The sequence below is a fragment of the Pyrenophora tritici-repentis genome, chromosome 2, assembly GCF_003171515.1.
Source record: "Pyrenophora tritici-repentis strain M4 chromosome 2, whole genome shotgun sequence".
Lineage (NCBI taxonomy): Eukaryota > Fungi > Ascomycota > Dothideomycetes > Pleosporales > Pleosporaceae > Pyrenophora > Pyrenophora tritici-repentis.
Window position 1 is genome coordinate 4474789 of NC_089391.1, and position 23823 is coordinate 4498611.

A 23823-nucleotide genomic window follows, 5' to 3' on the forward strand; every position below is an offset into this window, starting at 1 on the left:
CCTTCATACATTCAAGCTTCTCTTCAGTATCAGACTCATCTTTAAAATGGTTGCCCTAACTCTTAGCGTACTCTTTTCTACCCTGGCGGCGTCTGCTGTCGCAGTGCCCTCCCAGAAACGTGCGGGATGCACATTCTCAGGCGCCACCGGAGCTGCTGCAGCGATGAAGGCTCAGTCCTCATGTTCCACCATGACTCTCTCCAGCCTCGATGTACCAGCTGGTACCACGCTTGATCTCTCCAAGCTGGCTGATGGTACCACGGTCATTTTTGAAGGCACCACCACTTTCGGTTTCAAGGAGTGGGAGGGACCTCTTCTTTCCATCGGAGGCAACAAAATCGTTGTCAAGGGTGCAGCGGGATCTTCCCTTGACGGCCAGGGTGCTCTCTACTGGGATGGCAAGGGTGACAATGGAAAAGTTAAGCCCAAGTTCTTCGCCGCACACTCGCTCACCGGCTCTTCCATCTCCAACATCTTGATCAAGAACCCACCTGTACAAGTTGTCAGCATCAACGGCTGTGATGGTCTCACTATTACTGATATGACCATCGATGCTTCTGCTGGTGATAAGGGAGCCTTGGGCCACAACACCGATGGCTTTGACATCGGGTCAAGCAACAACATCGTCATTGATGGTGCGAAGGTGTTCAACCAGGATGACTGCGTTGCTATAAACTCCGGAACCGTGAGTATTACATGCATGTCGCACAGTACTCCCAGCTAATACCATGACTAGAACATCACCTTCAAGAACGGCATCTGCTCAGGAGGGCACGGTCTATCCATTGGCTCAGTCGGTGGCCGTAGCGACAACGTTGTCGATACCGTTACCTTCTCAAACTCTCAAGTCACAAAGTCCACCAACGGTATCCGCGTAAAGGCCCGCTCTGGCCAGACTGGCAAGATCAACAAAGTGACTTACTCAGGCATCACCTTGTCTCAAATCTCCAAGTAGGCCACCTTTTGCTCCTAACACTTTTGAAGGTAATCTAACATCATATAGATACGGCATCCTGATCGAGCAAAACTACGACGGTGGCGATCTGCACGGTACCGCCGGCACCGGCATCCCCATCACCGGTCTGACGCTCCAGAACATCTCTGGTACCGGTGCTGTCGCCAGCAGCGGGTTCGATGTCGTTGTCACTTGCGGCAGCAGCACCTCATGCACTGGCTGGACTTGGTCTGGTGTCTCCGTGACCGGCGGTAAGACCTATGGCAGCTGCACCAACGTACCTAGCGTTACGAAGTGCTCATAGACAATCATTGGTACAAATTGCTCTATGCAACAAAACCTTGAGCTTGCTCGGGCTCTTTTCACCTTTTCCAGGCTGGCGAAATCCTGGAAAACTTGCAGAACGCTTTGATGCTGCATTGTAGATATTTTATTCTTGTTAGTACTTTCCTTCCAAAAGCGAGCGCTTGACGTCTAGCTAGCTTGCACAATCGTAACTTGTAAATACCTCTGAGAAATTGCATCATGATCTTCTTATCCCAAGCATCGTCTGTAGTTTGTAGTAGGTGATATCCATCGTTGTTCTCTCCATGTTTGGTAGCTGCGCTTGCCAACTTCGCGATTGGACCACGAAGAGTGGAAGCTACGATGACGTAGCATCGGCTTTAGCGCATTCAAAACCTTAAGCGCACCTCAGCCTTACTGCACGCCTCCCACCCAGGTAGGATTCATATCAGCCTGTTGATAACGTGGGTCTGGGGCCTAGTTGCATTCAGTATCATGTTTAGCCGCTTAAGCGAATGTGGCTGCGGTCCCATCACATCGCTGCTGCCTGTCGAACTCAGTCAACAACGTCCAACCAGACCAGCAGATAATTCATTCAGGTAAATATGTCTACCTATAGCTATTCGCCGCTGTCGGATCCCATCAACGCTATTCGCCTGTTCCGTCTCTTACCTGGCCCGGGCAACGCGGCAAGCCACGCGACCCACTCACACATATGAGGCATTGTCTTACGTCTGGGGTCTCTCTGAGAATCCGGATTCCATCTACATAGGCGATTGCCGCTCTGAAGTTACGCCGAACCTCCACGCAGCCTTGCTACATCTACGCGATACTTCTTTCGCACGGATTCTTTGGATCGACGCTCTCTGCATCAATCAGAAAGATGACGATGAGAAATCTGGACAGATCCAGTTGATGGCGCAAATCTATGCTGTCGCAAAAGAAGTCGTTGTTTGGCTGGGTGAGGAGGCAGATGACAGTAGCACGGCGTTCGAAGCAATCAGAGATGCAAATCTGCGCCCGATATCCTCGACTGAACACAAGGAGGTCGAGACAACAGAGGCTTCCGAGGTACGGGAGTCGCCTACACTTTGCCTCTCAGCGTCAGCGTCTTCACACGCGATTAATAAAGAATCTGGGGGCTTGTGTTTAGGTCCCGGGCCTCAGCTCCTGGTCCAATCGACTTTTAGCGAGAAACAAAAAATTGCTGTGAATTTTCTGCTCCAGCGATCGTGGTTTCGACGGGTGTGGGTAAGATGGCAGTTGTTTCATGAAACCCAGATAGATGCTGAACAAGCAAACCAGGTACTACAAGAAGCAGCAGCCGCCCGACGTATGTTGGTGACGTGTGGTAATATCGAAATGGATGGCCACGCCTTCTATCTAGGCCTTGATGCTTTCATACATGGTACTGATGTGGTTCTGTGAAATCAAGCTTACGCAGTCACATCATTAATCAGAGGTGCGATCTTTCGGCCGAAGTTTGAACACCATAACCCCGGGCGAACATCCTTAAACATATGTTCTCTCAACGAGCTGATAAACCGCTATCATATGCATGAAGCTACCAGGAATCACGACAGAGTCTACGCCTTACTCGGTATTAGTTCTGAAGATATTGACGAAACGGGCTGTTACCTGTGAATTACAAAATTTCATGGAGAAACCTATCACGCCGAATCCTCCGGTTCTTGCTTGGAAAAGAGACGTCTGTCAAGAGTAAAGGGAATGGCGACTTAGTGCGCATCTATGCAAGAGGCTGCGTTATCGGTAGCGTGAACGGCGTTTCAACGAAACCTGACGGCCAGCAGGTTATGGATATAAATTTCAGCAGAGGAGCGACTGGTTTTTTTAGTGTTGACGCAGATCTCACACGCGAAACCTTCATCTGCCATCCGACCGCGAACCCTGTCTTGGAAGGTGACATTATCTGTAGCTTGCAAGATGTGGCGAGTCCTACGATCATTCGAAGGCGATAGGATTATTTCTCAATTGTTTCAGTTTCGCTCTCGGGGCTTTCAGTCCCGGGTGTGGTGACAGTTTTCGAACATGAATTTCCACTTATCTGGGCATGGACATCACACTTGTTTGAAGGTGCAAAACCACAAGAGTCATTCTAGGATGTTATGGACAAGCCATCAAGAATGATGGCAGTGGCTTTAATCTTAGAAGAGGTAAGAGGAGCCCATGCAGAGTCTCAAGAGATATTGCTAGCCGCAATCGCTACAGGACTATCATCACCAAATACCGGAACTCCAAGCTGTTTCACGAAGGAATATTTCAGTCGAATCACCAATAGGTTTAGCTCGAGTGTTGTGGAGACTCTTCTACGACACAAGCGGGACGACATCAAGATTACTGAGCGAATGATGATCGACATTGCAAGATGGTGTGAACCAGCAGTGGTGGATTTTGCGCTTCAAGAAAAGGAGGAGAGCATGTCACTGTCCGAAGACATTATCGTGGCTGCTGTAGAAAACCGCGACGACGACGAAGTTTTTCATCTTATGATTGCTTCCACATGGACGAAGATTGAAATCACGGACTCCGTCGTAAAATCGGCATATGATGGAGGTAAATCAGCACTGAAGATTCTTTTGAATCAAGAAAAGGTTATCATATCAATCACGGATGAAATGCTAATTACATCTGTTCGATTCCTTCGTCCAACCGTCTTGGCACTACTTCTCGATCATATGGAGGATAAAGTGGAAATCACAGAATATGTCCTGGTGGCATCACTACAGCGCCGGTTTTATCGGCTAGACGTAATCAAATTGCTTCTTGATCGTTCAGGGAGTAATTTTGAAATTACGAGTGCAATCCTTATTGCAGCAGTACAGCATGGAGAGGACGCTCTTGAGATAACCACATTACTACTCGATTATGCGGGTGGCAGAGTGGAAATCTCGCAATCGATCCTCGCTGCATCATTACGAAATGAGAAATACGGACTGATGTCGCTAAAGTTACTGCTAGCTCAAAGTGGGAGCAAAGTGGGAAATTCTGAACCAGTGCTTTGTGAGGCGACAAGACTCAGAGAATGAATCAGAATCCATGGCACTTCTTCTCGATCATTATGGGCAACAAGCCAAAATTACAGAAGATATCTTGGAGACAGTAGCGCATAATAAGAGCGAGGGGCGGGATATCATGGAGCTATTGTTCACAAGGAGAGGAGAAGAGATTGTCATCACAGAAAGAATACTCGTGGCAGCAGTGGTTGAGTATGAGACCTTACGGAAGAAGAAGCGTCACTGGCCTGATGTTGACGAGATCTCTATCGATATTTCTCACACTTACCTCAGAGATGCACCTACGGTTCAAGAAGAATTGTTCTCTGCTAATATAAGAGACGGAAGGCGAAGTTCCAAAGAGAGTGTCCTCACCCTTATCATCACCGAAAGAGGAGATGAGCTTGTAAAAGTCCTCATAGCCGTTGCAGAACACGGGGACGCGGACACAATCATGGAGCACCTCCTCGAAAACTACTACGAAAGTATTGAGGTGACAGAAGCTATTCTTCGTACTGTGATTAAAAATATATGGTATGGATACCAAACCATGCAGGTACTTCTTTCCATGAAAGGAGACCAGATCTGTTTCACTACGGAGATGATACAAGAAGCGGTACTGAATCCCGGGGTGGGGGCCGACGTGGTCCTGCTTTTGCTGAACTGGAAGGGAAACGAAGGGCAAATCACCAAGGCAGTGCTCGCAGTACTACCAAAGCTCCAGAAGAGCTCGTACATGTACCAATCCTTGGCTGCTTGCCTGCTTCTAAGAGGCCCTGAATTTCCATTCCAAGAGGGACTGCTCATGCCATACGAACACTTGGCATATGGACTTCTTTTCGGGCATCGCAAGCATACCGCTTGTACTTCGGATACCGTCTCTTCTCCCTGTTGAATATACATCTGCTATTGTTCTATAGCCAGTAAATACGCTACGATAGTACTATATCCTGCTTCCGAATGATCCCACCTCCCTACAGCGTTAACAAGACCGTCTGCCGCGGGATTCCGATTCTGCTTTGGCCTCCCACCGCATCTCCTTCCTCGCTGCTATAACACCCATCTCCACATCTGCACGCTCCTCCGCCGCCGCAGCCTTTACCTCCCGATCCTTACTCCCCAACAAAACCGGAAACATGGCAAACGCAAACCCCGTCCCAAACGCAAAGTACACAACAATCGCCACACTCTGCGCCCATCCACTCTCTTTCTGTAGTTCCAACCGTTGCTTGTAAATATCCCACATGTAAGCCGCCATGCCTGCAACGAAATTGGCAACAGCCAAACTGATCAACTCGTAAGGTGCTTCCATCAAAGTTAGGCTAGCCAAAGAGGACTGGAGGACGACCTGGTTCGAAGAATTGGTATACCGGATGCCGTTTGAAAGCCACATACGAAAGGACGAGGCTTTGTACACAACGCCCAGCTCGCGCTGCTGAATGCAAGTAAAAAAGGTGGCGAGCAGGGAAAGCGTGGTGCTAACGGTAAAGCTCGATCTCACAATGAAGGTAGTTTCCGCCAGGAGCGGCATGGAGAGTGCTTGTAAAGCCAAAGTTGCGAGAAGGGCGCCCTGGGTTCTGTATCAGCATGTTGTCTCTTCCCACGTTTATTCCAGCATAATGATCCTTTTTTCTGTTCTGTGCGCAGGGGTGTAGGTGTACATACGACCAAAGCCACGAGTTTAAACTGTTCCATCTTCGCCTCTCGCATCCTCAATACATCGTCATCACTCCCTTCATTCAGTATCTTCTCCAAAACCTCGAGATCCCGACAGTCAAACAGCAGCCATAAGCGGTACTTGTACAGCGGCCCGTACCGCGCTTGTGCATACGCATTCGCGTTCCAGACCCGGAGCGGCGCAAAGCCGTTGAAAATATAGCGTGGTGCGAGGAGCACGCGTGCAGCTGTTCGTGCAGGAGTGCCCAGAGCACTGAAGACTTCTGCTGTGGACATGGAGAAGAAGTGGCGTAAAAGAATGGGAGGTTGGAGCCACGATCCCGGGATCTAGTAGACATCGGTTCCCAAAGGATTTATTTGAGATTGCCGGTATCGACATGGGTGATGGCCTGATTGGGGCGGATGAGGTATAGTCTTGGCCCCAATGTATTTGCGCCCCGGGGTGGGGGGCTAATTATAGGCTGCGACGCGAGGGCTCATCGGCGCCGGAAACGATTACAGGCAGGAGATAGATGTACCGAATGTACAACGGGTTGGTAGTAAGATGTTGTGAATTACAATGTTGGGGTGGACAAATTGGTGAAGTTTGGGGTACGCTTGCATTTCCATGACGATTCAGGGTATAACTACCAACACACTCGCTCGTCGCCATATAATCCATCCCGGCGACGCCACAATATAAAAGGGTTCTTTATGCAGTGGGGCTGGAGGCTTTCGCCTTCTCCTGCTCTTCGAGCTTTCTCCGTGCTGCCAGAATCATCTCTTCTCGTCGTCTTTGCAAGTTTGCTTGCCTCTCATTCTTATCGGCGCTCCATGACTTGGTCTTCGGTTGGCCTTCCTGGGCTGACTGCTCTGTCTGGCTGATCTTAGAGGATAGGTTGTAGCGGGTTATCAGGTCAGGGTGAGCGGGTTTCGCTGGTGCAGCGGCTCGTGCAGATGCGGGAGGGGCTCGTGGTGCGGCAGGGGCCGCTATTTGGAAAGACGGTGGTGCCTGTTCGAGAATTAGCAAACTGTCACATGTATCGAGAAATGCCTGGTGGTGAGTCTTACAGTGTCCAAACCCCTCCCACTCAACGCCCGCTCCGTTGTTGCAGCCACATTTCCCCCGTTCCTCTGTAAATCCCATGCGATATCTCTCCTACTCAGCTGTGGCAGCATCTCGGCTACCTGGTCAATGTGCGCGGGATTCACACGGACTGTAGCGCGGTTCGCCGCTGCCCGCGTGCCTGGCGCTGCATCTCCCGACTTGCTGAGGTACCACCGTGAAACGAGGAAGATGACGACGACGAAAATGAGCACTTGGGGCACGTTGACGCTTTGCTCCGCCATGACTGTTCGCGCGATATGAGTCGAGTGGCGTCGAGTTGCTTGCGGTTGAGTTGACGTGTGCCGAGGTGCGGCGTAAAGAGAGTTTGGTTACGACAGTTGTAGATTATGGGAAGACAGTCGGTATGGTGGTTATGCGACCAGAAGACGTCAGGACTAGCTATCAGGGACTTCTTGTCGATAGCGCGATATCTATATGGGTGAAGTGGCATGTCAACGACGTACCTTAAAACCACCGTTGGCTGCGTCGGGCGAGCTTCGGCAGCAACCCGCAAATCTCCGGAACTGGGAACGTCACATCTTAGCCGCCAAGGATACCCCTGGTGAGCCTTTCACCCTCCCGTCCATAAGCTTCACTCTTTCCCCACAACTCCACCCGGACCCAAACTTTCACTTACACTTATGCTAGGCATACTTTGCCTCGGCGTCCGCTCCCTCTACACTACGCTCGTTTTTTAATGCATTATACCCCGTTTGCTTCAAGATACCCATTGTGATTTTCGACGCGCCCGTTACGCGTTTTATTGGTGATAGATAAGACATGAGTACCACTCCGGTACCCAGGAAGCCGGTACCGAGACCCGTGAGCGCGCATCTGGACAGCGGCAGGACATCGACTATAAGATTGGTCATCACAGAAGACGGACAAGATGCGCCTTCGAGTCCGCAAACGAAAGAGATTGCAATAGATGCGGCGAGCGAAGACACCCCCAATTCTAGTCAATTGGGTGCTCCCGGCGACCAGCAAGGCGAGAGCAAGTCATACCCACACACACAAGATGCACCTTCAAACATGCAAACGAAAGAGATGGAGATGGGCATGGCGAACGGCGACACTGCCTCCTCAATTGCATATGAAGCGGGTGATGAGAAGCCAAGTAAGAGGAAGCGGTTTGCAAGTGGTGCTCTGGCGTGCTTAGGGGCTATAAAAACTAGTACCTTTGCTTCTACTCTTTCCCGTCACTTTAACAATTGTCTACCGCCACAAAAAACATATCTCAACAATCGTATCAACCGCCGTACACTACTTATCATAATCGGTGTCACCTTCCTCTCCCTTCTGGCTCTCATCATTGGTCTCGCAGTAGGCCTCACGACCGGCTCCCAGTACGTTGCCCTTGGAACAGAATACCTCCGTGACATACACTAATCACGTGTGCTTAGCAACAACATACCGGCTAAGCCCGATAACGCAACCGTCGTGACCGGCGATTTTACCTACTACAGTACTGGACTTGGTGCCTGTGGCATCACAAACAACGACAACGACCCCATTGTCTCTATTTCCCACGGCAGGTGTAAGTAACCCCCCTTGTCTATATCGTTTACGAGATAAGCTAACTTGTACTCCAACAATAGTCGATGAGAACATGGTAGACGGGAACCCAAACCATAACAAGCTATGTGGCCGCAAGATCCGAGCTCACCGCGTTGACGAGAGGACTGGCAAGGAGGCCAGCATCGAACTTACTATTGCCGACAGATGTAAGTATTCCAGACGAAGACTTTTATCTTGCCGACCTTCACAACACTGATACTAACTCACTCCCAGGCGTTGGTTGCGCTTACAATGATATCGACGTCTCACCCGTATACTTCGACAAGATGGCTGCACACGACCTTGGCAGGGTCAAGGTAGATTGGTACTTCTTGTAAAGGGTGTCATTTTCTCATAGTACACAGTTTGTGACTCAGACTTGAGTCAACTGTGACTCGTCTTTGGCCAAGATAATATTCTCCGCTTATACAAGGATATATTCTGGGTTTCTAGATCTGACTTATAACTACACCTTCTTCTTCTACTCTTTTGCTTCGTACAAGTATTCCTTCGTATCAACTGTGTATCCACTGCCGTGTGGATGCTTTTACGAAGACACCAACAATATCGAGTTACCTCATTTTACCTACAAATCCATGCCTTTGGGTCGCTTAGATCGTAATTTGTCCTCCAAATCCAATACGGGTGTCAGGAAATCGACAATAAAGCACTTCGTACCCACAGAGGATCAACACCCTTTGCCACATTACAGTTCTGAAACCTCTACTGCGCAAACCCTCAAACCACCAACTATCCCGGCGTTTGATCTTGATAGAACCAGCTGCTACAGCGACGTGCCGTTCTTAGCTGAACCAAAATACAGCTCTAGGTCTGATCACGATAAACCACTCCCATCACGACCACAAGCACAGGCTCAAGCGGGCAAAGGCCCCGACGAACAAGAAGCCTCGTGGTACTCACACAGTACTGTGGTAGAGGAGCACGTACGACGACAATCGAGGGAGGTCCCGACATTCGACAGGTCTGATCGCGAGGAAAGTCTCGATTTACCAGGATCGAAGAAGGCAAAGGAGCTGCTAGACAAACAACCGGCTCTGGAGCCCACGTTCCAACACGTCGGGAGCGAGTCATTTCAAAATATTGACATAAACGAACAACCATCCGAGATGCCTGAAAGAACTGTCAAGAAGAAAGGGTTATGTTTTGGGGTAGGCATTTTATTTGTGGTCTTGCTTATTGTTGTTGTCATCCTCCTTAGTCTCTGTATTTCGGGTGCCTTTGGAAGTCACTGCCCAAAAGACCCATTCAGAGCGTCGAATCCGAGCTCAAAAACGAGCATAGCACCGATCACATCATCAATGATAGCAACGACACCGGGAGTAGCCACTGTCATGGCTCCCAGTCCAGAGACCGACGTAGCGAGTACTGTGTCTGCGACTTCTGTCCTCGACTCCAGCACAACGGCTTCGCAGTCTTCAACGCATTCTCCAAAAATCTCGCCAAGTTCGATCAAATCAGCACCCTCATCCGCTGCCGGCTCTGCATCTGCCCCTCAACTCGTATCCACGATGACTATAGAGGACAGCCTTGTTGGACGAAGCGGATATATCGGTTTACGTGACGAGGCCTTTGACGTAAATTTGATACTCAATAGAGCACAGGAAGCGATCGTAGCAGGAGAGCCTAGCATCGCATATGCTAATGAAGATGGAAAACGCGAAGACGAATATACCACCACTACAATAACAACTACGCTGACGACAACGATAACGAGTACATTACACACCTCCGGATTGGCAGCAGCGGGCGTGGAAAGCTTTGTCCCGTCCGTGCAGCCAGCGAGTGATGAGTCAGAACAAGAGTCAAACAACGTGAGTCCTACGAATGAGTCTCCAACATCGCCCAGGGATCAAAGCACCTCAGATACAGGAGTTTCACAATCAGCCGCGCAAGTTGGGTTTAATCCTCTGGAATCGACATATGCCACGCTATCGCAGACCCCGGACCCAACACCAACACGTCCTCCGAACACGACCCAAACAGCTCAATCTCGAAACACGGACGCCTCTGTCTTATCCGCATCGTCAAGCGCTGCGGGAGCGCGACTGGGTGTCCCGTCATGGGATAAATTCCAGCGTCTGCGACAATTTTTGCTTTTCAACCCAATCGGCGAGGGGAACCGACATATTCTACCATCTATCACGCCAATGCCAACTGTGACCGGGAACGATGAGACAAAGAGCGGAGCAGAAGAGACTAGTACCACACCCCTGAGTACGTCAAATGACAATGCTGCAGCCCGTAGAGGGCTTGACCTTCCACCCATTGGAGATCTACTGTCGAAAGCACTTGATTTGACGACAAAGGTACACCTATCTACAATGATTGACTTCAAAAGTAAGGGAAGTGCCACAAGAACGCCTCTCCACACACCAAGCAGCAATGCCGCAGCCCCACGCCACGCAGCACCATGGAGACGAGTCACCTTTATGCCCACTAACCCTCATCGGCGTCACCAAGCCACACAAACATCATCCACTTCACTTCCATACATTCCGAAACAGACTTCTGCACCCACATATCCCCATGTACGCCGTCAAAGCCCATCTGCGTCTCTTTTGCCTGATTCTGAAGGAAGAAAACTCACTTTCTGGGAAGCTTTCTCGCAGCTGCGTCTTCAGGCCGTGCAGATGTGTTTTGACGTCAAGACGTACCAGGATAGTACTCTTACGCCGATGCCGGCACAGAAAGACCTGCAGATGGGCAAGTCATTAGATGAGATAATTTGCAGTACGCTGGATGGTAGTTTCCCGCCTGTGACTCAGGGCGGGAAGTGCGACACGAAGAGTGAGTGGGAGAGTTTGGAGACTAAGGTGGGGGAAGTGTGTAATTTGCAGAAGATGGGGGGAGAAGTTGGTGCAGGATTTGGAGAAGCTTTGTGGGGTTAAGGATGTTTACGCTGGCAATCTGGATACGTGTGGAAGTGAGGCATCTGGTATGGGAAGTGCAATGGCTGGATGGGCGAGCAATTTGACTGCGAACTCGAGCGGATCACCAGCAGCGGACTCTGTCACAGGCTCGTCTGCGCTCAGCAACGCGACAAATTCCGAGTCGCTGTCGATTACTCTTCAACAGCATGGTATCACGAGTCCGACTCCCGATTCTACTGCCCCCTCCACTGCTTTTGCCTCTACCCCTCCGCTTCCAACATCGACAAACGCCCTTTCCCCAACACTCTCAACACCCCCCAAAACGACCGTTGCAGCATGCCCTGCAGTACCAGAAACACCCCTACCATCATCTTGCATCGGCAAACTACCATCCCACCACAAATTTACCCCACCGCCAGACTGGACCATCCCAATGCTAACCTACAGCACTCAAGCCGCCAACTACACCAGTCTACGTACTATACCAGCCAATGCTGTTGCAACTCCCCCCATCTACACCGGACCCCAACTATCCCGCAACTGGCCCGTATCCTACGCCTTCCCCATCCCAACCGGCTATGTCGCCCCCAACATTGTACCCGCCTCTCCCCAAATCGGTCAACTAACCTACTTCAACCCCGGCCTCGGCGCATGTGCCGAACCCAACATGGCCTCCAATGAACTAGCAGTCGCTATAAGTTGGGAGTTATTCGACATGGGTCGCGAAATTGGAGAATCGAGTTTTGCAAAAGATTGGTTCACCGCGGGTAGGGTAGGATCTAACGGGATTGATAGTGCGGGTAGTGCGTTGTGTAATCAGGGCATTAAGGCGTGGATTGGGGATTCGGGTGGGGGGAAGGCGGTAGAGATGGAGTTTGTGGTCAGGGATCGGTGCGAGGGGTGTAATGTTAGTGATATTGATATTCAGCCGGATGTTTTTGATAAGTATTGGGGGACGAGGGAGAGGGGGGAGGGTAATGGTTACTTGGGAGTGGATGAGGGAGGCGCCTACGGATGTGCCGAAGTAGGTGGTTTGGTGGTTCTCTTTTCTTAGCTGATGTTTGTTGTAGTGTTTGCGATGTTCTGGTTCTATATATGAGTGTATTTTGAAATATGTGCTGTTTGTATGGGTTATATATCACAAGTCATCTCTTTGCATCCAGAACATGGCTTGAATAGCATACGTTTGGTTCAGCTTAGTTCCAGTGCCTTTCAATGTTCTCTTTCGGCAGGAAATCCCCATCCTTCTTAGCCTGGTATATAATCAGCGGCCCGCCTTGTTGATCACACAAGAGCAGGGCGGCCCCTCCCTCCGTGCTTTTGACCGCTATCTTCAGCGCCTCAAGTAAGCTCACCATCTTGCACAACGATTCCTGATGAGTAGTTATGTTCTTCAATTTGCCCCCGACATTGAAACCTTTCATAAAGTAGGGTATTCGACCGAACTACAGTTGCGGTAATTGGTGAACGGGCTTAAGGCCTTGCCCCTATTTCATTTCGAAAAGCTGAGAGGCGCGGACCTGTTAGCCTTCTTTCACGACTTTTACGTCATGGTTGCTTTTTGACGATGCAATACCGTCTGCGATGTCGCCAGCTGTTCTTTCAATGGCGTCTTTCTCGTCAAGATAAGTCTCGGTCTCGGTTTGAACAACACAATCCAACGGTCCAATATGATACCTGATAACCCTACGATGACGAAGAAGATTGTCATTATTGTTGAAGTTGTTTAGGCAAGCCCGTTTGAAACAATGTCCATAGCCCGTGTAACCATGGTAGATGTTTGGCGTACATTGGATGCTTGTACCCGGAATAAGTTGAAGGCGTGATGCGCTTGGTTTGATGGTGAGATGGCTGTGGTAATGGTGATAGCAGCATTGCCGGGTCGTCAGACTAATCGGGTGGCAGCACAAGGCATCCCGGCCATTCGTAGTGAGTAGGCTGAGATGGTGAGTTTTGTGAATTGGTGGTTGCAAAGGTTGGTGGCTCACGTGCCCATGCGACGATGATTGGCGGCATTACGCGTCATGGCTCGGAAGCATAACTAACTACTGTAGTTGTGTAGACGCTTTGCCGTCAACGAGCACACCACCATGCTTACGACTTGGCGCCATACTCTTCTGCTTCGCACCTTCGCTATTTATTTTTAATGTATATTTGATCCTGCCTTCACTTGTCCACCTCCAGACCCGCAACATCGCATGCCCGGCAAACCTCGTGGCCGTGGCGTTGAACGCCTGCAGACGTCATGTCTACCGTCTTTTCTTCCCTCGTCCGACCGCCCAAAATCAGAAGTCCATCGACGAATACTCAGGAAGCAACGAGCTCGCTAGCTTCGATTAGTAACTATGGCGTCGAAGAGCCCGATCTGCGCGATCTCAACGCCGCACTCCAGGCATTGACGGACATTTTCCCCAACATACAACCCGAAGTCTTTAGAGAGATGCTGTCGACATTTAGCGAGGAGAGCAGGCTACAAGTGGTGACGGAGACGCTGTTGAAGCATGGAAACAAATATGTACGGGGAAGGTACAGGATGCCGGCAGAGCAGGAGGAGCAACGCGACACAGCGCACAAGTACAAGTACCGAAAGGAAGACGCGCCGAGGGACACAAGAGGTGCGCCGCTTGCCTTGGAGGATAAGTTCCGGTCGCGGCGGTACAAGGAGGCTGCAAAAGAGGCGCTATACCAGGAATTCAAAGGCCTCAGCCACTCTACCATCAAGGCAGTGTTGGCTGAGTATAATTGGAGTTATTCACACGCCCGACCGACGCTGCTGGTTCTGTCAAGCAGAAGTTGGAGGTCCAGCATCACAAACTTTCTGATGCGACGGAAGGCGCCTACAGCGAGCGATCACCCCCTCATCATCTGGACGCCTGCCGACGAGAGGCTGAACCGCCCACCTATGCCACTTTTGGTCAAGACGAAGAGCGATGAGCTGAATCAGGAGCTTTACAATGCCCTCATAGTGCCCGAACACGAAAAATACAGAAAAGAGCAATTACGGCAAGACTTTGACTTGGCCATGCAGTGGAACGAAGAGGAGGCTGAGCGGGAAGGCGAAATGTACGACTGCGAGTGCTGCTTTATACCGAACACCCTGCAGCAAATGTCAGCATGCGATATGGACGCCCACTACATTTGCTTCCGCTGCATACGACACGCCATCAACGCAGCACTTTACGACCAGGGATGGGCACGCAACATCAACCCCGATCTCTGCACCTTGAAATGCATAGCGCCGATGACAGATGGTCGCGATGAGTGCCAGGGATGCATTCCACTCGACTTTGTCAGACGTGCTCTTTTGGAAGAACAGGATGGGAAAGACAACTTTGCGAAGCTCCACGAACGCTTTGCTGCTGACGCACTTAACAAATCGCAGCTGCCTCTCATACAATGTCCATTCTGCCCTTATGCCGAGTTGGATGACCTCGCGCTTCCTGATGCGAACCTGGTCGTCAACTTACGCTTCAAACCTTGGTCCACTCTGGTCGCTTCGCTAGCTTCGGTGCCTCTACTCGAATTCTTGTTCTTCAAACTTACGCAGGCCATTATTTTTCTCCTTGTTTTCTTCTACACTTTTGTCGCCGTCACATTCAGCCTCCCTGTAATCGCACCTTTCCGAACCGCGCTCCGTCGCGTCCACCTCAAACGCCGCGGTCTACGCTTCCAATGTCTCTCACCAACCTGCCGTCGCACATCCTGTCTCTCCTGTTCCCTACCATGGCATGACCCCCATACCTGTTTCTCCAGCCAACTCACCTCTCTCCGCCTCACCCTCGAGCGCGCAACCACCGACGCCGTAAAACGCACTTGTCCGCAATGTAACCTCGGCTTCGTCAAATCTGAAGGCTGTAACAAGCTCGTTTGCTTATGTGGGTACAGTATGTGCTACATCTGCCGCCAAGGTCTAGCGAAGGAAGGCTACCAGCACTTCTGCGGCCATTTCCGAGAGAGACCAGGCCAACCGTGTGGTGAATGCAACAAGTGTGATTTGTACCGCGTGGAAGATGAGGAGAGGGTTGTCAAGAGGGCAAAGGAAAGGGCCGAGGCTGAATGGTGGGAGGCCCAGGGTGAGGTCGCCAAGGAGGGACTACAGAAGGAGGTTGGCAAGGAAGACGCTGTTGTGGGCAAGGGCGTGTTGGGCCTGAAGAGGAGCGCTTGGGAAGCGTGGATTGAGAGCGTTTTGGATTCCGTACTTGTTTGATGTCGGAGCGCGATTGGCGTTGTGGGGATGGCAGAACTTGAAGATTTGATACCCAAATTATCAGTAAAACTTTTTACAGTGCGGGGTAGGACTTACCGTATATGCTAGTCATTGAGTGTTTTCGTTGCTCTCTCTCTCTCTCTGTCTCTCTTTCTTTCTTGTTTAGTTATGGTGAGGGAGTTGGGGACGTTTTTTTTTTCGTGGCTATCATATCCCATGTAGGTTTTCTGTCCGTCTCTTATGTATTTCCATATCACACCACGAGGGGGTCATGGTGTTGGTTCCCAACGTTTTCAAATAGTTAATTTCACAATAGCATACAGCAACATCCACTTCAGCTAACCAACTTTTTATCAAATCTCGTGCCCACAACATATCAAGATCCATCGCTTTTTTTTGGTAATCACAGAAGAGACATTTTGCGGCTATTCACGTGTTTTCATACGAAAAGAGAAGCGCCATCTGTCCATCGATTTTGCTTTCTTACAATCCTCCATCTCCCAGTATGATCCGTCTTTTGAATAAAAGAAGAGAAACAGTATAGCCCTGACATACAGCTTTTATACACATTTACCCAACTAGCGGGCAGGCCCAGCAGGTATTAATAGACTCTCCAATTTTATACTAATAACATGTCAGACTTAGAGGCAGATTTTGAAAGCCCAAGAAACATAAGAATCCAGCTAGGATGATTTTGGTAATATACTAGTGTTTAAGTAGCTAGGTAGGCAGAAAAGGACGAAACCATCACGAGTGTGAAGGATATTTTTGAGGGCTGGGCAGGAAGAAGACATGATCAAAACCCGGGTTGGATTTATTTTGCTTCTCTGACTTTAGGGACAGAGGAGCCGGAGAAAAGACATGTTAGTGTCGAACATCTTTTTAAGAGAGAAGGCGGGAACAGAGACATCGTGACGTCTGAGCATAATTTAAGATCTGCTTCTATAGTTTGGAGAAGCAGAGAGAAGGAACATGGCGTGATATCAATGTATTTTGTAGGATTTTCAAAGGTGGGAGAAACAGAGACACTCATCCGGTCTATTTGGATAGGTTTATGCAATGTCTCAGAGGAGAAGAACACCATGTCTTTTTCGGTGTTACATTTATAGAAGAGAAAGGACCGGGAACTTCGAACGAACGTACATGAATTTTGACAGAAAAGGTGGGAAGAACAGAGACATCTACGTATACAGCCCAGATTTTGATTTAGGCAATGTCTCAGAAGAGAAGAACACCATGTTATTTCCAGTGAGTAACTTTTTAGAAAAAGACAGGACCAGGAACATCGCGCCAAGAGACTTGATTTTTGGTAATTTCGAACATAGTGGTGGGTAGAAGGAAGAACGTAGAAATTTCAGAAAGAAGGAAAGACCATGAAGGTTAAGCCAGGCCATTTTCAGAAGAGACAGGACTGGAAACATATCCTGTTTGGATGCTTGTTTTAAAAAATTTGACTGAAGTAGTAGATAGAAGAAAGAGACTGGAAGGGAGAAAGAAGGGACTTTTATATTGGATTGTGGGGCGGTGGCAACGAGAGAGCTACAGAGTAGCGTGTTCGGTGGTGGAATAGACCCATAAGAGGTGTTGGATTTCTGTTTCAATTCATTTATGAGGTCCGTTTTTCTCTGGACAGACAGACATGGGCTTGATCTTATGTTTTGTAGAAGGCCTCGAACAGCAGGTGTAATGTTCGATTTTACCCAGAGGTTTTCCTATGACACACCTGTATCGCTATTTCAAAAGCAGCGCGGTCCAGAAGAGCATTTTTTAGTATCTCCAGAGACGAAAAGAGGAACAACATATACTGGTTGCTAGTTTACTTTGTTTTTGGAGCATTTAGTGGCCTTTTGCAGTACCAGGAAGTAGAAAAGATTTTCAGAAAAAGAAGGAAGAGAATGACATGGGTCGTTGTCCCTATTTTTATTTAAGACAAATAAGCCGTGGGAAGTTCTTTTTTTATTGTTTGGGGTTCTGCGGGTGTGCTTAGAGGGAAAGAAGTAGAGGAAGAAACGTAACAATTTATATTGCTAGGACACTTGGACTTCGCAGAGACACAAGAAAATACCTAGCATATCTTTAGACAGTACGACAGCCGATATAAAAATGTATATAAACTTGGTACATCCTGATTACATGTGCTCTGTGCGGATTGTAACATTAGAAAGTTCCTCTGGATTTGCGTAGTTCTTGATAAGTGGCAGTTTTCAGGAAAGAGACATAGTACCTCAATTCCCATTTTTTTAAATATTTATTTCAAAAGCGACAGTATAAACACCTGGGTTATTTGACATCGTCTTGGAGAATTGGAAAACATTTGGCATTGTCGAATCGTGAGTATCGGTAGAGACGTCGGCTGCTTGACACTTCGGCCCGACTTCGGCCCACCTTGCGCAGAGCTTAGGTGTACCTTCGTAGCAGCTATGTTCGTAGAAGATCAATACCAATACCAGTCACCAGAAGAACCTCGTTGTTGTTATTCACCCGTACGATCGTACAAGGCCTACCAACACTGATCAGTGATTGCATGGCAGTCACAGACAGTTAGGTTAGAAGAGACAGATCCTATAACCCCGCGCGTTCCCTAGATCGCCTATATCAGCGGCGGAGTTATCTGTGCTAAGTTCACTGTTAGCTGTATCAGGCGTCTCATCCGGCTTGAGACCGACCGTTCCAGCCGTATCAGAGCGTTCCCAGACGCAGTCCATACACGCACCGACCCCCACTTGGTCGCGCCATTGACCCGTGTACAACCCACGACTACCGACGAGTCCCTGGCGAACGCAGCCAGCAAGGCACACGTCAACAATCTACGACAACCGACGTATCCCTGGCGAACGCAGCCAGCACGGCACGCGTCAACAACAAATGGCGAGCGAAACAGCAAGCAGTAATGGAGGCTGTACACTCACACGAGAGGAGTTGCTAGGGACCACAAACCTAAAGGCAAGAGAGTGGCGTCACATTGATCCAAAGATCTGGGACGATGAGATCGAAGCCCCAGACGACGAGGTAGACGGAACTGCAGCAACAACGTACATTGCGCGTGCGATCGCAGACTACACAGACCGGCCAACAGCAGACGCAGAGCTCTTTGGTGAGTTCTGTCAGGACTTTGAAGGCTGGACTGAAGCTATGTTTATGCGCGCGCATGCAACGTATACTAAGGAACTAAAGCGGATCCTCCGCTTTAAGGGCGTGTACACTGGCCGTGTTAACATGCCGCCAAGCGAAGCTGTGGCCAAGCTACTGCACAAGGAGGATTGTCCGAAGTGGCCGGACGATCAGTTCCAATCTACTGCCTTCGACGAGCGGTCAGCGGCGTATATGCTGCAACAGCGGAGGCTACTAGGACGACACACTACGGGATCGGTACAACCTACAAACGTAGGGACAGCGAGTCGAGCGCAGAGCCAAACCTCTGCAAGGGCAAGAGACCAAGACGCAGAGGATCAACAAACCGATGTCCAAGACGAGACCCGCACCCGTACCCAGGTCAGCCAACAACTAGCAGATCCGCTTGTAGAGACAATTGAACAGACACCACAGGCAGACGGGCGACACCAGGCGGACCAGCGACAGCAAAGTCATCAACCTCGCTTAACGTACAACAACTTTGACAGATTCCGCGAATACACGCCAGCATACCCACAACGCCCAAAGGGACCGAGCGTCCCTCCAATTATACCTTCAGGGGATACAGACCCATACAAGGCAGTTCCCCCAATCGAGTTTAATAATGGGAAACTAGATCCGAAGACAATCAATGTCTTTACAAAGATGTGGGATCGTGAGAAGAAATACACAGGGAAGCCGTACGACCTCCTAGACGACAAATTGAAGATCTTCTACAGCATCTGCTATCACGCAGACATCCAGCCAGACCAATTCCATGCAGTCTTTCCACGGATCCTGGAAGGCCGTGCGCAAGACTACTACCTCCACTTCGTTGATCAGCGGACAGATACATTCTTGACTGTATACACGAAGCTTAAGAACCACTTCGACACGGACGTCAACCACAGTCACTACTATGCAGACTGGACGACGACATCCTTTGCTAAAGTCCATAGGGAGAATCCTGACAAGACACTCCATGAGGTCCTTGACATTATGCTAGACAAACTCCAGTTATGCCAGAGGGCGCTTGGGCAGCAGTATATGGGAGAATATGCGCTCCGGACCACAGTAATCACAGCATGTCGAGGCGTTAAAGAGTTCGCAATGGCGCTCTACAGGCCGTCTCTAGAATGCGAGGTCCTATTTGGAGATCTACGATCTTCGATTGAAAACTCACTCGCTATGACTACCTCTGTCAACTTCACAGAGGTAGACCAAGGTAACCAGTACTACTTAGACCGCCGGTACAACAGCAATGGAAGAAACCGAGGTGGGTCCCGAGGCGGAACTAGAGGCGCATTTCAAAAAGGCGAACAAAGCTTTGACAGTAGCCGTGGATTCAAGCCACGCTGGAAGAAGAAGTGCTTTGTCTGCCAGAAGGAAGGATGCTGGTCCACAAACCACACAGACGAAGAGCGCAAGACTGCCCGTGCGCAGTTCTTCTCTATGCTGTATTTTACAGGTGCGCCACCACCCAAGGACTTCTCAGTACACCTTGCAGAGTACGAAGGAATTGAGCACACCAGCCAGTATAACCAGAGAGGCTGGAAAGAGGAGGAAGACTGCGAGGATGACGACAATGACGACGGCACTGGCGAACAACAATACTTTGAGCAGCAGTTCTTCAAGGAGCAATGCCTTGCAGACCAGGCGTTCTTGCATCACATTTCTGGCGACGACATATACGGTCGAGGCGCGCCGTCAGCACCAGCGTCGCAGTTTCTGCTCGAGGACCGCTATACACGATCTCTGTACCAAGGTATCCTCCCGGATACAGGCGCTGCCAACGTATCTACAGTTGGCAAAGAGCAGTATCTTGCACTCACACGAGAAGATCCAACAGTTAAGATAGACACATCTACAGCTGGGAAAGCATCTATCAAATTCGGAAAAGGCGAGGCTACAGCGTCTATTGGAACAGTGCAGGTCTCTACAGAGATTGGGAAGATCAACTTCGAAGTGCTCGAGGCGCCTACACCGTTCTTGCTGTGCCTTGCAGATATGGACCGCTTAAAAGTCTACTTCAATAACACTACAGATGAGCTTGTTCAGGACAAGATACGCATCCCTGTTCTACGCAAATGGGGACACCCATGGTTCCATCTCAACAAGAGAGAGAGAGCAACGGTGTTTCTCACTGAGACAGAGCTGAGACGGCTCCATCGCCGGTTTGGACACCCAGCTGTCACGCGACTAGTTAAACTCTTAAAGGACGCTGGCCATAACGACTTTGAAGAGAGAACCCTAGAGGAGGTCACTAAATTCTGCCACCACTGCCAGCTCCACAGCTCCGCGCCGCGCCGATTCAAATTCACTCTGAAGGATGATCACCACTTCAACTATGAGATCCTGGTGGATGTGATGTATCTCAGCGGCAAGCCAGTATTACATGTGGTTGATTCTTCAACTGCTTTCCAAGGCGCAAAATTCCTCAGCGCTATCTCAGCTAAGGAGACATGGCAGGCACTGCGGATGCTATGGATCGACACGTATCAAGGACCACCAGACATCATCACACATGATGCAGGCACCAACTTTGCAAGCGCAGAGTTCCGTGCTGAGGCAAAGATCATGGGAGTTACATGCAAGCAGGTGCCTACAGAGGCTCACTGGTCGGTGGGCAAGACTGAGAGATACCACGCACCACTTCGCCGAGCATGGGATATACTCCATGACGAGCTCCAAGACGATATGTCTGATGAAGCGATCCTTCAAATGGCCGTGAAAGCTGTCAATGACACCGCTGGACCCGATGGTCTAGTCCCGACTCTACTAGTCTTTGGAGCATACCCACGAATGACTACAGAGTCGCCGCCGGCACCTTCAATGGTTAGGCGCAGCGAGGCTATTCAAAAGGCGACGAAAGCCCTGCGCAAGCTTACTGCAGAGCGCCAAGTTGCAGACGCCTTGAACACCCGCAATGGACCAGCCACTGCAGACATGCTCGCGCTCCCACTCCAGAGTGAAGTCTTAGTATGGAGAGAGAGTGATGGCTGGAATGGCCCGTACAAGATCGCCAGTATAGACGGCCACAACGTTACTGTCGATATGGTCAATGGTCCAACAACATTCAGATCTACTGTCGTCAAGCCATACTACAGACCGGACCATCTTTGGAGCGACCCCGATGCGCCACACGCGCTGAATGAGCCGCATGAGCCGGTAGCAGTACCACCGGCAGTGCAACCACGCAAGAGAGGCCGCCCTCCAGGATCAAAGAACAAGCGGAAGGGGCACGCGTACATCACCAAGAAGGAGCAGGACGATCTTGAGCTAGCTATCAAGCTACGTAACGATGGAGTTATCACAACACCAGGCGCACCCTTTGAAGCATCTGATGACCAAGAGATCAGCGACCTCGTAGGTCGTGGAGTCTTCAAGTTTGAGCAATACGACGAGAGGCTACACAGCAAGATCCGGATCTTCAAGTCACGCCTGGTACGTGAGGTCAAGGGAAAGACAACCAAGCCCTATGAGAAATCCCGCCTGGTTATCCAAGGCTACCAGGACCACGGCAAAGAGGCTATCTTGACGCAATCTCCAACCATCCAGCGATGCAGCCAGCGCCTGATCATGTCGCTGGCGCCCGAGATGGTACAACGCGGAATGAACATAGAGCTCCGTGATATCACGCAGGCGTATCCCCAGGCGCAGACAACCCTGAAGAGGACGATACTCGCACATCTTCCTACTGAGCTGGTACCACGATATCCGAGGGGCACGCTACTCCATGTGATCAAGCCACTGTATGGAATCGCAGAGGCAGGAGTCCACTGGTGGACAACCTATCATGGGCACCATTGCAAGGAACTGGACATGGCAACATCTACGTACGACCCATGCCTGTTAATCACAAACAGCGACACCAGCATCTTCGGCATCGTTGGCATGCAAACAGATGACACTCTCATGCTTGGGACACCCGCGTTCTCGTTACTTGAAGAGAAAAAGATCCAGAAGGCAGAGTTTAGATCGAAACCAAAGTCTGTCCTTACACCAGAAATTCAATTGGATTTTAATGGATGTACACTCACGATCGACGCTAGCAAACCAATTCTGAACCTTAGGCAGAAAGGACAAGGAGGAAAGATCAAACTTGTGGACGTTAGGGCACCCGACCGCGCGCAACAGTACACAGAGCAGCGCGCCCGCGGAGCGTACATCGCATCAACATGCCAACCAGAGGCGTCATTCGATCTGTCCGTCGCCGCTCAGGCGCAGCAACCATCAGATGAGGACATCAAGGCACTCAACAAGCGCCTGAAGTGGCAGATAGAGAACCTCGATCGTGGCCTCCGTTACATCACTGTCAATCTCACGGAGGCTAAGTTGATGGTCTTCGTAGACGGCTCCTTTGCCAACAACAAGGACCTCAGCTCACAGCTCGGCTTTGTCCTCATGCTCGTCAACGAGTCTATTGACGCTAACACCTTCACAATCCAAGGCAACATAATCCACTACAGCTCTACAAAATGTAAGCGCGTCACAAGGAGCGTACTAGCCTCTGAGATTTATGGCATGGTCAACGGCTTTGATATAGGCATCGCTATTGCCACTACCTTAAGAATAGTCACAGAACGACTTAGAATACCTGAGGTTCCCTTGGTTGTCTGTACAGACTCGTACTCCTTGTACGAGTGCCTCGTTAAGCTTGGAACAACGAAGGAGAAGCGTCTTATGATCGACATCATGGCGCTGCGTCAATCATATGAGCGTCGCGAGATCACTGAGATCCGCTGGATCAATGGTGACGATAATCCTGCTGACGCCTTCACGAAGGCATCGCCAAACCGCGCTCTTGAACGCTTTATTGACGGCAACAAGCTGACAGTCCGAGTAGATGGATGGGTGCAGAGGCCGACAAGCTTTGATGTTTGATGCTACACACACTGTCACTACCGATACAAGCAGAGTTACTAGCTATCCAGAAAGAAAAGACTTCCAATGTCGAATCGTGAGTATCGGTAGAGACGTCGGCTGCTTGACACTTCGGCCCGACTTCGGCCCACCTTGCGCAGAGCTTAGGTGTACCT

At 50.0% G+C, this 23823-nt stretch overlaps 10 protein-coding genes across 10 annotated transcripts; 7 read left to right on the forward strand and 3 right to left on the reverse strand.

Moving 5' to 3' along the window:
- Nucleotides 1-190: 190 nt before the first annotated feature.
- PtrM4_071480 (endo-polygalacturonase precursor) lies at nucleotides 191-1259 on the forward strand (the record flags this gene model as incomplete). The annotated part of the gene is made up of 3 exons (XM_001941546.1): nucleotides 191-685; nucleotides 737-951; nucleotides 1004-1259. 3 exons carry the CDS (start codon nucleotides 191-193, stop codon nucleotides 1257-1259), a joined length of 966 nt encoding a protein of 321 aa, XP_001941581.1.
- Nucleotides 1260-3606: 2347 nt separating this feature from the next.
- PtrM4_071490 (uncharacterized protein) lies at nucleotides 3607-4287 on the forward strand (the record flags this gene model as incomplete). The annotated part of the gene is made up of 1 exon (XM_066105945.1): nucleotides 3607-4287. The coding sequence occupies one exon, from the start codon at nucleotides 3607-3609 to the stop codon at nucleotides 4285-4287; it is 681 nt and encodes a 226-aa protein (XP_065964572.1).
- Nucleotides 4288-4297: 10 nt separating this feature from the next.
- Nucleotides 4298-5149, forward strand: PtrM4_071500 (uncharacterized protein; the record flags this gene model as incomplete). Its single annotated transcript, XM_066105946.1, has 1 exon — nucleotides 4298-5149. The coding sequence occupies one exon, from the start codon at nucleotides 4298-4300 to the stop codon at nucleotides 5147-5149; it is 852 nt and encodes a 283-aa protein (XP_065964573.1).
- Nucleotides 5150-5236: 87 nt separating this feature from the next.
- Nucleotides 5237-6207, reverse strand: PtrM4_071510 (Atrophin-1 multi-domain protein; the record flags this gene model as incomplete). The annotated part of the gene is made up of 2 exons (XM_001941545.2): nucleotides 5237-5824; nucleotides 5920-6207. 2 exons carry the CDS (start codon nucleotides 6205-6207, stop codon nucleotides 5237-5239), a joined length of 876 nt encoding a protein of 291 aa, XP_001941580.1.
- Nucleotides 6208-6622: 415 nt separating this feature from the next.
- PtrM4_071520 (CUE domain containing protein) lies at nucleotides 6623-7260 on the reverse strand (the record flags this gene model as incomplete). The annotated part of the gene is made up of 2 exons (XM_001941544.1): nucleotides 6623-6922; nucleotides 6982-7260. 2 exons carry the CDS (start codon nucleotides 7258-7260, stop codon nucleotides 6623-6625), a joined length of 579 nt encoding a protein of 192 aa, XP_001941579.1.
- A 538-nt stretch (nucleotides 7261-7798) lies between these two features.
- Nucleotides 7799-8913, forward strand: PtrM4_071530 (DPBB-1 domain containing protein; the record flags this gene model as incomplete). The annotated part of the gene is made up of 4 exons (XM_001941543.2): nucleotides 7799-8364; nucleotides 8422-8555; nucleotides 8617-8742; nucleotides 8810-8913. 4 exons carry the CDS (start codon nucleotides 7799-7801, stop codon nucleotides 8911-8913), a joined length of 930 nt encoding a protein of 309 aa, XP_001941578.2.
- Nucleotides 8914-9171: 258 nt separating this feature from the next.
- Nucleotides 9172-12270, forward strand: PtrM4_071540 (uncharacterized protein; the record flags this gene model as incomplete). The annotated part of the gene is made up of 3 exons (XM_066105947.1): nucleotides 9172-11409; nucleotides 11459-12238; nucleotides 12262-12270. 3 exons carry the CDS (start codon nucleotides 9172-9174, stop codon nucleotides 12268-12270), a joined length of 3027 nt encoding a protein of 1008 aa, XP_065964574.1.
- Nucleotides 12271-12662: 392 nt separating this feature from the next.
- PtrM4_071550 (uncharacterized protein) lies at nucleotides 12663-12824 on the reverse strand (the record flags this gene model as incomplete). Its single annotated transcript, XM_066105948.1, has 1 exon — nucleotides 12663-12824. One exon carries the CDS (start codon nucleotides 12822-12824, stop codon nucleotides 12663-12665), a length of 162 nt encoding a protein of 53 aa, XP_065964575.1.
- Nucleotides 12825-13711: 887 nt separating this feature from the next.
- On the forward strand, nucleotides 13712-15673 carry PtrM4_071560 (putative ring finger protein; the record flags this gene model as incomplete). The annotated part of the gene is made up of 1 exon (XM_066105949.1): nucleotides 13712-15673. One exon carries the CDS (start codon nucleotides 13712-13714, stop codon nucleotides 15671-15673), a length of 1962 nt encoding a protein of 653 aa, XP_065964576.1.
- A 2865-nt stretch (nucleotides 15674-18538) lies between these two features.
- On the forward strand, nucleotides 18539-23668 carry PtrM4_071570 (uncharacterized protein; the record flags this gene model as incomplete). Its single annotated transcript, XM_066105950.1, has 1 exon — nucleotides 18539-23668. One exon carries the CDS (start codon nucleotides 18539-18541, stop codon nucleotides 23666-23668), a length of 5130 nt encoding a protein of 1709 aa, XP_065964577.1.
- Nucleotides 23669-23823: the final 155 nt, after the last annotated feature.